We start from the raw sequence: 16,313 nt of genomic DNA on the forward strand, positions 1-16,313 counted from the left end.
GCCTGGCATACAGGAGTCCTCGCTGTGGGTGTTGCCCTGACGCAACAGATGCTGCAGCCCAGATGGGGCGGGTTGGGGGGCAGGCACCATGCATGAACCTGAGCTCCTTTCTCCGGGGTGCGCAGGTACTTTCTGCCCTTGGGGAATCTCTTGGCTGTGGAGATCTTCTGTGGCTGGTGCTGGGGTATGTAGCGGCACTACAGTGGCCTTGGGAAGGGGTCCATGCCCTGTAGGAAGCTGGACTCGGAGCATGCTCAGCCTCCTGGAAGGAGCTGCATGCCCCGAATGCTGGGCGCAAGGAGAAATTTCTCCCTCTGTACAGCCCTTGAGCAGAGGCCTGATTTGCTAGTGCTGCTGAGCACCTCTCAGGCCACAGGGTCAAGGTGCTGAGTGCCCTGGGCTCACGGCCACCACAGGACCGGAGGGGACTGCGCTCTGCTTGCAGATGGTTGCCTGAGGCTGCCCGGCCGTGCCGGACTTCCCTGCCCTGAGAGCAGGTACCGGGAGGGCAGTGTTTATCTGCAGAGCTGGCGAGACTGTTGCTTTTCCCCTCCACTCCCAGCACCAGGCTCCCTCTCATGGGACCAGGTGGTTCCCCCTTCTCCCTAGTGTGGGCGGTCTGGGACTGGGTGTTCGTGGCGAGCCCTGCCCTGGCTCCTGCCTCCGGCCCCAGGGGCGATGCCTTGGCATGGCCAGACTTAGTCTTGGCCGGGAAAGCTCATTCCAAGCTCTGAATGTGCATAATTTCCTCTGGGCCACTCCTCTGGCCTCCAGCGCTCTGTCATGATCATGTCCTTCCCCTGCTGCAGAGGGAGAAGTGAGATGACACTTGTATGCATGTGCAGGGCTGCCTACACCCTCGCTTCTCGCAGGATAGTCCCTGGACTCCCCTCCGCTCTGGGTCGGGCAGCGTGCGACTGCAGAAGGCAATAAGGGTGTTTACAGAGTGGCGGGGACCAGGGCTGGCTGCTAAGGATCCAGGATGTGGCTTTCTCCTTTTTCTGTTGCGACCTGTGGGTCTGCACCAAGCTCCTCGGGTCTCAGTGCCCAATCTCCCACACCTGCAGCATCCAGTCTGGCACCCTGCTGCCCCATGGGAGCAGGGGCGGCCCTCTTCACCGCTGGCCTGACCCTCTGCAGTGCTTGGTGCCTTCTGGAGATGACAGCTGTGGGGTGAGAGGGGCGAGCTGTGGGGTTGAAGGGACCTTGCACAGAGGTGGTATGGGGAGGGTGCTGGCTGTGGGGTCAGGATGCCTGGGTTCTCCTCCCGCCTTGATTCACTTTGGCCACTTGTGCGTGTTGCGCTGGACTCTGCCTTTAGCAGGACCTCGACCCCAAGGTGAGCTCCAGCGATTCCTCCTTCCCCGCCAGTATGAGGCTTCTCAAAGGCCTTTGTGGAGCTTAGTGTGCTGTCCATTGGACCTATTTTGAGCTGACAACTCTCTATTGCTTTTGGAGACCAGTAAAGTGTCAGGGGTGCAATGGAGGAGCCAGTAAGACCTGACTCCTGAGGAGCTGCTGCTCCATGCCCTGCCCTGAGGTGTCAGCTCCTGTCCACCCTGCCCTGGCCTGAGTTGCAGCATGTCTGACCAGTCGCGTAGCTTCCTCGCTTGCATTGATGAGCTGCAAGAGGTGTACGGGCCGACTAGGGGAGAGGCACTGCTGGATCTGGTTCTGGCCAAAGGGGATGATCTGATGAGCGATCTGAGGGTCGAGGGGAAGCTTGGCGACAGCAACCATGAACTGATCACTTTCTGTGTCCAACGCAGGGTGAGCAAATCCCTCAGTAAAACAAGAAATCCTCAACTTCGGGAAGACTGACTTTCACAAACTCAGGAGACTGGTCAGTTGGGCACTAAGAGACCACGGCCTCTCAGAAAGGGGAATTCTTGAGGAATGGCTGTTCCTTAAGGGCTCAATTCTTAAAGCACAAGGAAAGTCTGTCCTATCCCACAGGAGAGGCAGTCAGCAGGTTGGGAAACCCCTTTGGCTCAACAGGGAACTTTTGGACATCCTGAAACTAAAAAGAAGAGCCTGTGCCAGATGGAAAACAGGAATCGTCTATCACCAAGGAGGACTGTACAGCACTAGCCTGCACCTGCAGAGAGCAGACCAGAAGAGCCAAGGCTGAAACCAAACTCAGGCTACCCATGGGAGTCGAGGACAACAAAAAGTCCTTCTTCAGATGTGTGGGAAGTCAGAGAAAGAACCACAGCAACATTGGACCTCTGCTAGATCAAGTGGGACAGCTGACAACTGATGCTTAGGAAAAGGCCAATCTAATGATTACTTCGCATCCGTCTTCCATCTGCCCAAGGGGGTCACCCTGTCGGACAGGACGCAAAGCATCCAGGGTGCGGGAGACGGGCCCGCAGTTGATGTCGATCAAGCGAGGGAACACCTCGAGAGGCTCAACATCCATAAATCCACGAGCCCGGACAGAATGCACCCGAGAGTCCTGAAGGAGCTGGCGGACATCATAGCACACCCCCAGAGGACAGGAAAAGAGCCACCGTGGTCCTACTCTTCAAGAAAGGAAGGAAGGAAGATCCAGGGAATTGGAGGCCGATCAGTCTGACATCCACCCCTGGAAAGATCCTGGAGAAAATCATCAACGGTTCCATCAGCCGCAGGCTAACGAAGGCAGCTTTGAGCGCCGGCCAGCATGGCTTCATCGCTGGAAGGTCTTGCCTACCAACCTAGTCTCCTTCTAGGAACAGGTGGTGCACTGCCTCAACAAGGGAGACGAGGTTGATGTCCTATATCTGGATTTCAGGAAAGCCTTTGACTTGGTCTCCCGTGATGTCCTCATAGTTAAACTGGGGAACTGCGGCCTCAATCGTCTCACAGTCCGATGGCTGGGAAACTGGCTCCGGGGTTGGGCCCAAAGAGTAATAGTTGATGGGAGCTTATCAGCATGGCCCGAGGTGACCAGTGATGTCCCTCAGGGCTCAGTACTCGTCAACATCCTCGTTAATGATATGGATTCGGGCGTCAGATGTGGACAGCATTCCCCCTAAGCTGTGTGGCGTGCGTGGCCGCACAGGCGCGCTCATGCTGTGCTGCCAGGTGCGCCTGCACGGCCACGCACGCCACACAGCTTAGAGGGAACGCTGGATGCGGACTGGCAAAATTTGTGGATGGGCAGGTCAAAACCTGATGGCATTCAGTGCAGAGCAGTGCAGGGTGCTCCACCTTGGGAGGAAAAACCAGCATTATACTTATAGGCTCGGCAGCGGTACACTCACTAGCACCACGACTTGGGGGTCTTGATTGACCACAAGATGAACATGAGCCACCAATGTGATGCCGCAGCTGGCAAGGCAGACCAGACTCTGGCATGTATCCACCGATGCATCTCAAGCAAAACCAGGGACGTCATCCTCCCACTTTACTTGGCCTTAGTGAGGCCGCAGCTGGAGGAGGCCCAAAACTGGATGCAGTACTACTTCAGGAGGGATGTGGATGAGCTTGAGAGAGTCCAAAAAAGAGCCACTCATATGATCAAAGGCCAAGAGAGCAAGTTTTACGAGGAGATGCTGCGGGACATGGGACTCTTCCGCTTGGAGAAGAGAAGGCTCAGGGGGGACTTGGCGGCAGCCTATAAGTACATAAGGGGTTTGCACCAGGATCTGGGAGAAGTTCACCAGGGCTCCCCAAGGGATAACAAGGTCTAACGGCCACAAACTTCTGGAAGGCTGATTTAGACTGGACATAAGGAAAAATGTCGTTACAGTCCGAGTGTCCAGGGTCTGGAACTGGCCCCCCTCTCCCCCTCAGAGGTGGTGCAAGCACCTACTCTGGACTCATTCAGAAAACATTTGGATGCTGATCTTGCTGGGATCACTTGCCCCCAGCAGACTTCCTACCTATGGCAGGGGGGCTGGACTCGATCTGGCAAGGTCCCTTCTAGTCCCGAATGTCTATGAAATGTATGTTGTGCTGGGGGCTGCAGCAGAGGGAGGTCCCTGCCAGTAAGGCAGAGGAAGCCCCGAGGCTTTGCTTCAAAGAAGGCAGCACTGTCCACCCCGGCTGCTCTGCAGTCGGAGATGAGGCCCCCAGGAGCCACGAACCAGTAGCTGGAATCGGCCGTCTGTATTAGGTCCTGCTTGCTTGTCTTCAGGGGCTTGAAGTATGACGGGGAGGGAGGGAGGAGTCCTGGCTCCCAGCTCTTCTCCACATCTGTATGATAACCAGATCAAATGACCCCCCCTGGATCCCATGGCTCCAGGAGCTAAAGCTTAGAGAGAAATGTGGAGGGCTGGGGAGGGAAGCCCTGGGCCCTCAGGCTCTTGGGCCGTGCCTGCATGGCAGGTTGTAGCTGAGCGGGTGGAAACCCCTGATGTGGACATCTGTGAGTTGCAAACTGGGGTGGGAGGTGCTGGAGCCAGACTGGTGTAGACAAGGTCTCTGTGACAATGGCATTTCCCCGAGTTGTTTCACTGGAGCCTCCCTGTTCCTGGGAGGAGGATGGAGTCCTTGACCACCAACTTGACCCCTCGCCTGGAGGAGGTGGCTGGGGGCAGCAGGATGCTGTGCTGGGAACAGGGGTCACCATCGATCCTGTTCCCACCCTGCCTCCCCTCACTGGGCCAGGAGGGGCAGTTCAGAGCCTCAGTGCCTGGTCCTGTGGCAGGGGTAGGAGCCAGCACTGGCTGTCTGGACCCTTTCCCAGCTGCTGGCAATGGAGCCAAGAGAGGTGCTGTGGCACTTGAATGAGGATGAAGCACCCAGGGGCCAGCAGGAGGGCTCTCAAGTCTGGCCATCTAGGCTCCTAGAGCCAGAGCTGGCCCAGGGCTTGCGGGCAAGGCGTGCACAAAGCGTTAGGAAGCCACACTGGGGCTAATGGGTTATGCCGGGCTGTTCCATGGTGCCCCCCACCATAGCATCTGGGCATGTTGTGAGTCCCTTGTGTTATGACACAAACCGCCCCTGCCGGCGGGGGCCAGGGGCCTGTGGCCTTTCTGCACCTCTGTTTCTGGTGGGGATTTGAGCAGGCAGCAAGGAAGCAAAAGGCATCGACCCAGATGCCACTAGGCCTGGGCCAGCGGGCTCTATGCAGCACTGGACTCCCTGGCTTGTTTCCTGTGCTGCCGAGAGCCCTGGCCCAGCCGACGCAGGACTGCCGCTTACACAGGCTGCCGTTGCGGTGTTTCCAGCCTGATTCAAACCAGGCAGCGTGCTGGGAAAACCTCCAGAAACCCTGCTTGCATCAGGTTCCCAGAGCCGTACGCAGGCGGACCGCCGCAGGGGGCCAGGGCACCCCCTGCTCTCCCACAAGCGGACAAGGCTGGGTGCCTTTCCCCCGCACCCCTTTTCTTCCCTCCCCCAGCCCCTAGGTGCATCCCAAATGTGCCGAACCCGTCCCCTGGAGCAGATGAGAGCAGGGTCCCAGCCTTGAGCTCCGGGAAACACGTTAGAAAGTGACTGGGCTTCTCTCCCCATCCTGCGGCAAGCCAGCGAGTTTACGCGGCATCGCTAATGGATTGCAGGCTTCGCCGGCTGGAGGTCGAGGGGCTGACTCATTGCAAGGCTTGTCAGAGCTGCTGCAGGCCCCCGGCTCTGCAGACGCAGCCTGTGGCTGGGGCAAGGGCTGATTCATCTGCTAGCTCTGGCCGCCGTATCCTCGGGTCCCCTCTCCGGCACAGGCCTTCTAAGGAAATGCCGGCTTTCCTCTGGTGAACGACTGGGGACCTGGGTGGGAGAAGAGGAGTAATGTGGCTTTTGTGGTCTGCTTTCCCCAAACTGCTGCCTCCTCTCTCTCGCACACACATCCGCGCTCGCACAGGGATTCTCACTCAGCACGGGGAAATATGCCCGAGGATGATGGGCCAGTCAGATGCCTGAATGCCGGCGTGAGCCGCTCTCCCGGGAGGGCTGAGGGGGTGGGGGAGACGTGGGGATAGAATTTGGGGTAGGCAAGATCTCGCCAGCGATCTAGCAGGCTTGTTGGGAACGAGCAGAAAGGGTGAGATCATTGCCTGTGTGGCTCCGGGACGTGATTAATACGCAGCCCAGAATGCTGCCCCGTTTCCCATCCGGCCGGACTGGCACAGGGCCCGTCGGGGCCAGCGCCGGGGTTGGTAGGTGAGAAGCACATTTCCATTGGTAAACAGGAGCCCCGCTGGCGGGTGCCAAAAATAACCCCAGGTTGGAGAGCTCAGCCTGCTCCAGAGCCGAGCGTCTGCCTGCGGCGCAGGGGCAGCTCTGGGTGTACCAGGAGTCCAGCCTGGGGCTGTGGGCAACCTGTGGCTGTCTTGGTGCCAGCGGGGCAAGAGGCTGAGGAGGAGCTGCCCCAGTCGCAGAGGCTGGGGTGCTTGAAGGCCCTTGTCCCGGCTGGGTGTGTCGTGCACTGCAGTGTGCAGAACCATCTCCGGGGCCGGGGCAGCGCAAGACGGCATGCTGGCCTCTGAGATGCTGGGAGCTCCTGGTCACTGCTGAGCTGGAGAGAGCTGGTGAAAGGTCTCTTGAGGCTGGGACAGCTGGTTGCTGCAGGCAGGGATCCAGGGCAGGCGGGGGAAGAGCTCCAGCTTTCCAGGAGCTTTTTACTAGGGCAGAGACACAGCATGACCCATCGGGTGTCGATCTCCCACATCGCCAGAACTGGATGGGTTAATGGCCCGTGTCCATGGTATGCCGGCTTTCACGCTGACCTTATGATGTTTCCCTTTCGCAGGCCCAGAGGGACCAAGAATCCTGGCTGCCGGCCAGCTGATAGAGTGAGGTTACAAGCAGGCAATGTCCTGGCCAGCCCGGCTCAGCGCAGGGGCGCGGGCAACCCAGCCTGGCACAGGAGCTGAAGCTGGCCCAGCCAGCAGCCCCATGCAAGGCACCCCCTGGAGCTCCTGGGCATGGCAGAGGGCGCTGGCATGGGGTCACGGAGCCCCTCGGCACTGCTTGGCCGGGATTACTGCTCTTTCTCCAGCTGGGTTTGAGGCCGGCTTTGTCGGAAGACGCTTAACCAGATGGTGCTGCAGTCCCAGCGTGCGACCCACGTCCTGACTGGGTAGGGGGAGCCTGAGTGGGTGATGCATGCTTGCTGCCTTCAGCAGGGGGTAGCGCGCAACCCCAGCCCCACCTGGCACTTGTGTTTAACATTGCCAGAAGCACAAATGCCACTCCGGACTCCTTGTCGAGTGCTCTGAGCTGCAGAGCCAAGCTGCTGGCTGCACCAGGGCGCAGACAAGGGCAGAGCACTGCTCTGCTGCTTCTGAGATGCTGGGATGCTTGCTGCTCCCTGGCGATTTTATGCAGCCCGCAAAGAGGAGGGTTTTGATGAAGGCCTGCGCCTGTGTGCTTGCATGCGTGCATGCTTCAGATCTTGCGTTCAAGCTCCCGCTCAGGCCCAAGCACTTTGGATGCCGTCGTGATGAATAGCAGTGGTCAGGCACCCAGTAGTGTGCACTGCCCTGATTAGCCCTCCAGGACCGCCTGGGGCACTCTTGCCCAGCTCAGCTCGGCAAAGCTGATGTACCTCATCTCCGCCGAGTTCTCCCTTCACGAGGTAAAACTGGCACCTCACCTTGCTGAACAGCTGGAAGGAGGTGCAGGCGGGTGGGGAAGTTCAGCCCAGCATCTCTCAGCAGCTCTAGGATATGCACGCACCGAACTGAAGGGAGTGCAAAGGAAACGGCGACTGGTTGGCAAGGCCAGGCACTCGCACCCCTCTCCATAGAAAATCAATTTAAAACACATGGAAGAATGTCGTTTTATTAGAACTCCAGACGTCCACGTTCTTATCGTGGCTGGGTGCTGACGACAGAAGAGGAGTACGAATAGCCCTTAATGAGATTGTTATCGAGCATGATTAAAACCCAAGGGAGGAAGGGCCCGAAAGTTTTGGGTTCCTGTGCAGAGCTGGGGTGGGGCTTGACCAGCACGAGCCTCTCTGCAACAGAGAAGCAAGCACCCCATAAGGCTGCGGGGCCGCAGGCTGGGATTTGCAGCCAGCGCAGTGCGAGTTCCTGTTGCCCCATGAGAGGGGCTTGTCCAGACACGAGAGGTTGCAACGTTTGGCTCGTTGAGATGTCCAGAGCATCGGCTGAGCCCTGCTTGGGGCATCCCACTCAGCTTGACTAAAGGGAGACTGGCTCTGTCCAAGCTGCTGGGGACCAAGGAAGGAGAAGGCCGATTTGCTGGCAGTAACCCCAGCCCCAGCCTCCGTGTTGAGAAGCCGCCTCTGCACTCCAGGCTCATGTCCCGGCGGGCCTGTGTGCCGTGGCTCTGCCCTGCTTTCCAGGCCCCCATGCCGCAGAGCAATTGTCCTGCTGGTGGAGACAGCGGGCACTCACGTAGTGCGAGGCATGTGTGAGCGCAGCTTGCAGTTGCAGGAGGTGTGAACCAGGAGCAGGGTAAGGAGCTTTAGGGAAAGGGATGTAGTGGAGCCACAGCAGGCATCTGAGCAGAGGACAAGGCCTGGCAGCCTTTCCCCCTCTGTGCATTCGTGGTGGGAGAGCTGTGCTGAAGGAGCTCCTTTGGGTCCATGTGTACGTGGCAGCCTGGGCTATGTGTGTGCGGCTACCTGGTCTTGGCCTCGGTGGCCTTAGTTTTGGCCATACTCCCAAACGAGGCAGTTTTCAGCATTGTCCAAGCACACGTGGGGCAAGTGTTTGCCCAGGGAAAAAGGCCTGAGGGTGCCTGGGTGCCCAGCACCTGGGGTAGACATGGGAGGGCGCAGGCTGGGGTTGGGGAGGGGGGAATTTCTGATGCATTGGCAGAAATGCTTCAAGAGGGGCTGTCAGCAGAGCCAGGCCCTGCCCTGGGGTTGGCACAGCCAGGCTTTCTTGTCCCAGGCTGGTCTATGAAGGGGTAAATCTATCGTTGTTCCCTAGCACAGTCTGTGTGTGCAGGCGAGGGTGGGTTTGGTAGTGCTGAGCAGGTCCGGGGACAGCTGAGCAGTTGCGCAGCTCGGACTCTTCTGCGTTCCCCAGCCCTGGAGCCTGCCCGGCTGTCCCAGAGAGGCTGGCGGCCTCTCGGCCTCCTGAACCAGCCTCCTGTGCTGTTCCACCTGGCTGGGCCGTGGGAACCGCTCCCTGCTCGCGGCAGCACATGGCCGGGTAGTAAACAGCGCCCTGTGTTTACATGCTTGCTCTGCCTCACTTCCTCCCAGCAGTGATTCCCCTTCGTTGAAGCAGCTGCTGACGCTGCACCAGAAACCTGCTGATGTGTCACCGCTCCGGTTTTACTCGCAGTCTCTCTGGCTCCTTTCCCCAGTGCAAGAGAACTTGAAATGAGGAATGCATTTCTTCTGCATGAGCGCAGGCTTGGAGGCATGGCTGTAGCACTTGACAAACCAGAGGGCTCGTTGTCTTCTTGCCTGGTTTCTCCTTCTCTGCTGCATGTGAACAGCGGATGCCCCAGGGCCGTGCAGTCTGGGACAACCATTGGCAAACTGCCCCATGAAAACAGGGCCATAAAGCTCCGATAAGGTGTGGGGGTGCCTACATCTTCCTGCTTTGGAGAATCATTAGCTCACAGGAGTCCATAAAAGAAGATAAAGGAATAAACCAGGGGAGAAAGTGAGCAGATTAGCTGGGTCCATAATGTTCACACCAGCATCCAAGCTCTCGGTTGTGTTAATGATCCACGTTAGGCAGCTTCTGGAGCTCCTCCAAGGCCTAGGGCCTCTGTCCAGTCCTGAGCCAGGGCAGCGGGGCCGCGGTGGGAAAGTTTCCTTGCTGTTGGCTGAGGGCACTGGGGGGCTCTGCTTCGAGCCTCCATCTGTAGCAGTGCAGGCCTGAGCTGCATCTGGGGCGCTGGAAGGTCACACGGGCTGCGTGATTCAGGGAGTCCACATGAAGGAGCGCTAATTGCCATACGACTGCTTTGTGGTGAATCAGCTGCTCCTCATGTACGTGGAGGTTGCTGCAGCATCAGTGCTGGGGCGCTGGCCTTTGCAGGCCACAGGAATTTCCACCATTTCTCTTTTCTCATGGGGTAGCCAGCACCCGTGATGCCTCGGCTGGACTCCCTGCTTGGTCCCAGGGGTCCCACATCCCCTGCAGCTGTCTGAGATGCTCTGCGGGACAGGCCGAGAGCCTGTCTGGGGCCAACTTCCTTTCAGCCTGCAAGCTGCTCCCAGCTGCACCTTGAAGACGCTCCCCGGGGGCACGGCGCTGTGCATCGTGACCTCGGGAAGGAGGTCTGCCATGGTGCTGCTGACGTAGTACGCTCGGCTGGGGAAGCCCTTGAGCAAGTGAGCCAACAAGGATGTTACGGATACAAAAGCGTTTATCCCGCTGGCTCGGGAGAGCCCAGTCCAGCTATTCACAGTTGTCGTTGGAGCGCAGTTGCCTGGGAATCCTGTCTCCAGCACACCCCGCTCCCTTCCCCCTGCTGACCACGGCCGGAGCCGCCCCTCCTGGACCCGCGCATCCCCTGGCAGCTGCACCCGGGCTCCAGTTCCCGAAGCGGAGGGAGCCTGAGCCATGCCAGCCGGGCGCTGAGTGGCACCTTGTTGTTCCTCCAGAGTCGCCCTGCTCCTAACCTGGCGTCTGCGCCCAGGATGGGGCAGCGCCTTCTGCAAACCGCCCGTCTCGTGTGTGTTGCTTGCCACCTGCTGCAGAGCCTGCGTGGCACTCTTCCCCAGCCCAAGGGCGGTGCTGTGGGAGCGATCGACGTCTCCCCTCCTGCTGCTGCATCCGTGAGACTGTTGAAGCTGCTCTGTGCCCGGGGTGTTTCCTTTCGGCTTGGTTCGCTCGGCAATGTCGTTCGGGCCCCGTCTCTGGAAGGGGGCCCCGTGGCTGCCAAGCAAAGCCCTGCCGGGAGTTACCTGCTTTTATGACTGGGCTGCTTATTGAGCCACCTCCGCTGTGGCGTGGCTTGTTTGAACCCAGCTTGGTGTGTGGACCGCATTAAAGCCAGGCGGTGATACCAAGCACTCTTGTTACCCCTGCTGTGCTGCTTGGGAGGGAGATGGAGGAGTCTACGTAGCCTAAACCACAAGGGCGAAGGCGTGAGCCAAGTGGGATCTGTGGTGTCCTACCCCCTCGCCTTTGCTGCCTTAGAAGCAGAGGCACCAAGGATCGCCTTTGCCACGGTGTTGCTAGCGGAGGTAGCCAGGACTCGGGGAAGGCTCCTGCAGGTCATTGCTGCACTGCCCAGCCCCAGCTCTGACGTTGGCCTATTCATGCAGGAGGAAGCACGGCGATTACAGCAGGAAGTTCTGCTTGGCCAACTCCCTTGAGGACTTAGTACAACTTGGGCCCCCTCCCCCCAGGGCCTCTGGACAGGCTGCTTGGCCGGGGCCCTGCGGCACGGCCATGCAGCATGCAAGCCGGGTCCTGGCTTCCTGTCGGCTCACCTTGACGTAACAGGGCTGGGGGGTGGCAGCTGGTCAGCAGCCGAGATTGTTATTGGCGGCCGACCAGCCCTGAGCCACTGGAATGAATGCTGATGTCAGGTCCCTACAGGGGTTACTTCATAAGCAAAGTATGTGTGTGTAAATCCACAGAAGCCTTTAAATGATCTCTTGTTGCCTCAAGCCCCAGCGGCTGCTGGGAGTTTGATCCCTTTGCCTCTTCCAGATGTGCGCAGGGTCCCCCTGTTTGCACACGCTCCCGCTGGCCAGCCTGCAAGGCCAAGGCCTGCGTCTCCTGCCAATCGGGGGTGATCGCTGCCAGCATGTCCCGGGCCTGCTGTTTTTGCAGGGAATGGCACTAGGAACAATAAACTCAGCAGAGAGATAAGGAAACCAGATGCCTGCGAGCAGGCTAGAGCGGAGGACGGGGCATTGTTCTGGGAGGAAGCACGAGCCCTCCCCCAGATCAGCTCCTGCAAGGAAGACCCGTTGTAGCCCCTGCAGCCCGCCTCCGAGTGGGGAAGTCAGCTTGGCCGGCAGCCTGCCCCGTGGTGTTGGTGCTGCTGGAAGGGCACACCTGCTTGTGAACGCACAAGTGTTGCCCCCAGCTCCTGGGGGTAATGTCACTCACTTCTCAGTGTGTTTTAGTACCCGGGCTTAGCCTCGCAACACCAGGCTGGAGCTTGGCAGGCTGGGCATGTGGCTTTTCTCCCGGGGAAGTGGCAAAATTGATGGCAGGAGGTGGTGGGCACTGTCTCTTCCCTCCCACCAGTGTGGGAGGCTGGGTGCTATGCCCAGTTCAGCCCTGCTGGCCTGTCAGCCCTTGGGCACGCCTCTCCTCCCTGCTTCTGGCTTTCCCCAGGTATTAGGGTGCCTCACAACTCGCTCAGGGGGTTGAGGCCCCATTTGGAGGGGGAGGCATTGCTGTTGCAATGGTACGAGTGTCCCTAGTGCTTGGGCCCCTTGTGCCAAGGCTGGAGTCGTGCATGATGATGCCTCCTGAGTCACTTTACCTCCCACTCTCTCCTGGCAGGAGGTGGAGGTAAGCGGAAAGGCAGGAGCAAGAAATGGAAAGAGATCCTGCGGTTCCCACACATCAGCCAGTGTGACGAGCTCCGGAAGGGCCTCGGTAAGTCATGCAGCCTGTCCCGTGCCCAGCGGCTCCTGGGAGCCTGCTGGCACGAAGGGCCTGACACGGGGCATAGGTGTGGTGGTGGTGCAAGAACTGGCAGAACCTGCCCGGTGCAGAGCCCGGGCGTGCGGTGACGGCAGCCAGCAGGTGTGCTGGAGCCTGCGGGGAGGGAGCGGAGCATGCGAGGAGAGCGTGCCAGGCTGCCGCAGCCTCCTGCCCTCCTACTGCTTCCTGCCTGGCTCGACAGACGCTCGGCAGGCTTGTTGCCTTCTCCAGCCCAAGGGGGGCCGGGAGCCTGGGCAGCACCGTGCTCCGCTCTGACTTTCAGCAGCAAAACCTGCGATTGTTTCCTGCCGGCCCAGAAGAGTGATGCTCATTTGAGGCCTGAGGAAGGTGGGGCAGGGCATCGGGAGGTGGGTCCCCCACTGCTGGCAAGGTTGCTCCCTTCACCTGGGGTCTCCCAAGGATTCAGGCTCCCCTTGGACAGGTGGTTCTGGATTGTGCCCACGGTTGAGGCAGCACGTGCCGCGTGTGAGAGGGCAGGCGCGCTCCCAGCTCTTGGGTTTCGGGGACCAGGTGCCAGGCAGGGGCTCTCGGGGAGGAAGCAGAGTAGGAGATGAGCTGGGCTTTCTCCTGTGCTCCTGGCAGCTGTCGGTGCCTCTTCCCCTAGTGTGTGCTGGGCCGTCTGTTCCCCTGGGACCCGTAAGCCTGCCCGCACGCTGGGCTCACAGCACAAGGCCTGGGAATGCAGCTATGGAGGGTGCAGGGGCCAGAGGGGGGTGGTTTCCTGCTCGGCAGCAGGGGAGGAACTGGGGGAAGCAGCTGAGCCGGGTATTGGTGCACTGAAGAGCGCAGACCACAGCTGCCTGGGGGTTTCTCCTGGAATTCGTGGTTTGCAGCTGGGCCCAGCACGGGGTTGAGCGCCCTTTAAAACTGCCCGGGAGGGAAGCGTGAGAACGGGCAGCCCCGGCTGGTCGCACACGCGCGCCAGGGAAGGAGTGAGCAGCTGTAAGTCCTGGCCTAATGGACAGGCCCAACCAAGCCCCCGGGAAGCTGCCATCCATCTGCAGCAGGGAGCGGGGCCCCCCCAGAGCCCCATGAAGGCAGCAGGAGATTGCTGCTGAGCTGCAGGTGTTCAGGCTGGCACTCGGCTCGCACCTACCTGGGCCTTTGCCAGTGCAAATGATCCCTTGTGGGATGACATGCAAGCTCAGAGCCCGTCTAGCTGCAGGAGTCCTGCTGTGGCCAACAGGCCCTTGCTGCAGATGTATCGGGCACCGATCTGCCAGGGACTCTGTGCAGCCCTGCACCAGGGAGGAGCCTTGTGCCCATCACCAGAGCAGCTGAACCCACTGCCTCTTCCCTTGCTCTTGGCTTGCTGTTGCTGGCTGAAAACAGAGCCCCTGGCCCTGCGGTCTCTCCTGGTACCAAAGGTGACCTGCAGCCAGTAATGCATTAGGGAGAGATCCTCTCCCCTGGGTGGCACATGGCAAGGGCTGATTCAGCTCTGAGCAGCTAGCAGGGATTGCTGGGGGCTCAGGGCACGGAGGATTGTGTGTTGGGAGGACCATCGGTCTCTAAGATCATCCCCTTGTGGGATGAGATCTGTGCAGATGCCAACACGGCTATGGTGAATGGGACCTTGGGGCCACACTCCTGTCTCATCCCCTCCTGGGCTCTCTTGCAGAGAAGGACTACAGCAGCCTGTGCGAGAAGCAGCCCATCGGCAGACTGCTTTTCCGTCAGTTCTGCGAGACCCGGCCTGAGCTGCTGCGCTGCATCCGCTTCCTCGACATTGTGGTAAGTAAGGATGCTCTCACTGCCTGTGCAGGGACTGGGTCACTTGGGTTATGGCAGGAATCCCCAGGGGTAGGCAGGGGGCTGGCAAGGCAGGAAGGGGGTATGCATTAGCTTGGCATCGATGGTTACAGTGTGGGGGAGCTGGATTTGCTTCAGGGCCAGGTGGGATGCCCTGACTGACAGCAGTTGCTAACTTTAGCCTGGGGCAGCATTCAAAGTCCAGCGCTAATATTAGCCAGTCCGTACGTCCCCCAGGGGACTGGGAGGGAAGGGAAGGGAGGGGGAGTGTGAGTTGGGAGGACGCAGCACAGGCCGCAGTGCCGGGCAAATCTCTAGGCAGGGTTTATGCTGCTTTCCGGGTAGAGCTGGGAGGTCTCGGACACGTGCGGTGGGACAGTCCCCTTGCTGTAGCTCCTTGATGGACTGGCCTCCTGGAAGGTCCTGGGGCACCTGAGCAGTGACACGGCCCCAAGGGCTTCACAGCAGGGCATAGGGAGCTCTCCATGCCTTGCTCTGGGGATAGGAGGCTGAAGGAGGACCTTTGGGGCTGGCCCCAGGAAGTCTGCACCAAGGCCACGTGTGCTCAGGTCTGTCGGGGCTGTTTGCGTGCTGGCAGCTGGGCACGGCCTGTAACTAGGGCTTTGGGCAGGACAGCTGCCTCTCGGCTCTGGAGGAAGAATCGGAACAGCTCATTTGCTATTAAAATCCAAGGGGAAGCTTTGCAAATATTAGTCTAGCAAGAGGTGCTGACTTCGGACTGCTGGGCCCGTCCATGGGGGAGAGCAGGTCGCTTGCCACCTGCCTCCCCCTGCTGCTGGCTTCTTAGGGGGCTGTGGTGGAGAGGCAGCTCCTTAGGCATGGGAGGGAACGAAACAGCTAAAGCCTGGCCTTAGCGCTCGTGGTGGGGGTGCGGGTGGGGTGGGCTGGAGAGCCCGTTTCCCGGCCCTCTCGAAGGCAACGGTGCAAAAATTCCATCCGGATGACGTGGAGCATAAAGTCAGCCCTTGTGAAATAATATCCGCGAGTTTTCCAGAGGGCTTTCTCCCTCCTCCCAGTGTTTCCTGGGGCTGGATGGCTCCGGCAGCACTAGGCTTTGCTCCCAGTCGCACCAGAGGCTTAGGGCTTCTTTTCAGTAGCTCGCTTGAAATCCTGCCCCCAAATCCACGTGCATCTGCTGCGAGGTGGCTGCGATGCCCAGAGGCAGTTGCAGATGCTGCTGACCAGAAAGCGTAAGCCTCGTGAAGTGGTCTGTGTTTCCCATTAACCGATCGTTTATGTAATGGTGCAGCCGTTGGGTCGTCCAGGTCAAGAGGAGCGTTCTGGACCCTGCTGCTATGGGCTGGGGAGGCTGCGTGTGTGCCGCCAGCGCTGCCGGCGACTGCGGCCCATCTACCAACACGTTCGGCTTCTAGTTTTAGCCTGGTCTTGGCTCGTCGGAGTGGCAGCGAGCAAGCTGGTCATGCAGAGGCTTAATGGGAAACGCATGCCTGGGAAGCAGTCCCTGGGTTGTGCCAGGCAGCTTGAGCTTGTGGAAGATTCTTCACAATGAGGCTTTTTGGGCCACTTAAGTGATTAAAGCTCCCTAGCCAAGGCAGGTCTGGGCTTGGTGGGGTCTGGCAAGTGCCAGAAGCCAAAGAGCTGGTCTGTACCGTCTCGCCCTTCTGGAAACCCTCTGCCTTCAGCTAGTGAAGGCCAGCAAGAAGCTCCTTCTCACTTCCCTCCTGAGCAGATCGGGCATGTCTGGGTGGAAGCCCATTCCACCTGCGCTCTAAGGTTTGTGAGGGCTCCTTTGCTTTTTGCCCTTCAAGATCTTGCAAACAGTTGTCCAGCATCTGGTTCCACTCGCTGGGGGATCGGTCCCCTTTCTGATGCACGGAGACGTGAATAGAGAACTTTTGCTTGAAATCCTGGGGAAGTTTTCCCCCTGTTGCACCCAGCTGCCGTTTCAGTCTCTCTCATCCCCCATGGCACAGGGTCTGGACTGCTGCAGAGGGAGCCTCTCCTCTTTCGCACTGTGCCTGTGGTGAAAATTAGCGGGGTGCTGCTGATGGCAGTCCCTGCGTTCAGAGGTCGCGGGGCTGG

At 59.5% G+C, this 16,313-nt stretch overlaps 1 protein-coding gene across 1 annotated transcript in view; it reads left to right on the forward strand.

The window, feature by feature from the left end:
• LOC109295546 (G protein-coupled receptor kinase 5-like) overlaps positions 1–16,313 on the forward strand; it is a 49,022-nt gene that overhangs the window by 17,247 nt on the left and 15,462 nt on the right. Inside the window, exons 2-3 of the mRNA XM_019514458.1 lie at positions 12,333–12,428; positions 14,119–14,231. Of these exons, the coding sequence (XP_019370003.1) occupies positions 12,333–12,428; positions 14,119–14,231 (209 nt within the window). The remainder of the gene's footprint in view (positions 1–12,332; positions 12,429–14,118; positions 14,232–16,313) is intronic.

The sequence above is a fragment of the Gavialis gangeticus genome, unplaced genomic scaffold (genome assembly GCF_001723915.1).
Source record: "Gavialis gangeticus isolate Ggan-Ray unplaced genomic scaffold, GavGan_comp1, whole genome shotgun sequence".
NCBI lineage: Eukaryota > Metazoa > Chordata > Crocodylia > Gavialidae > Gavialis > Gavialis gangeticus.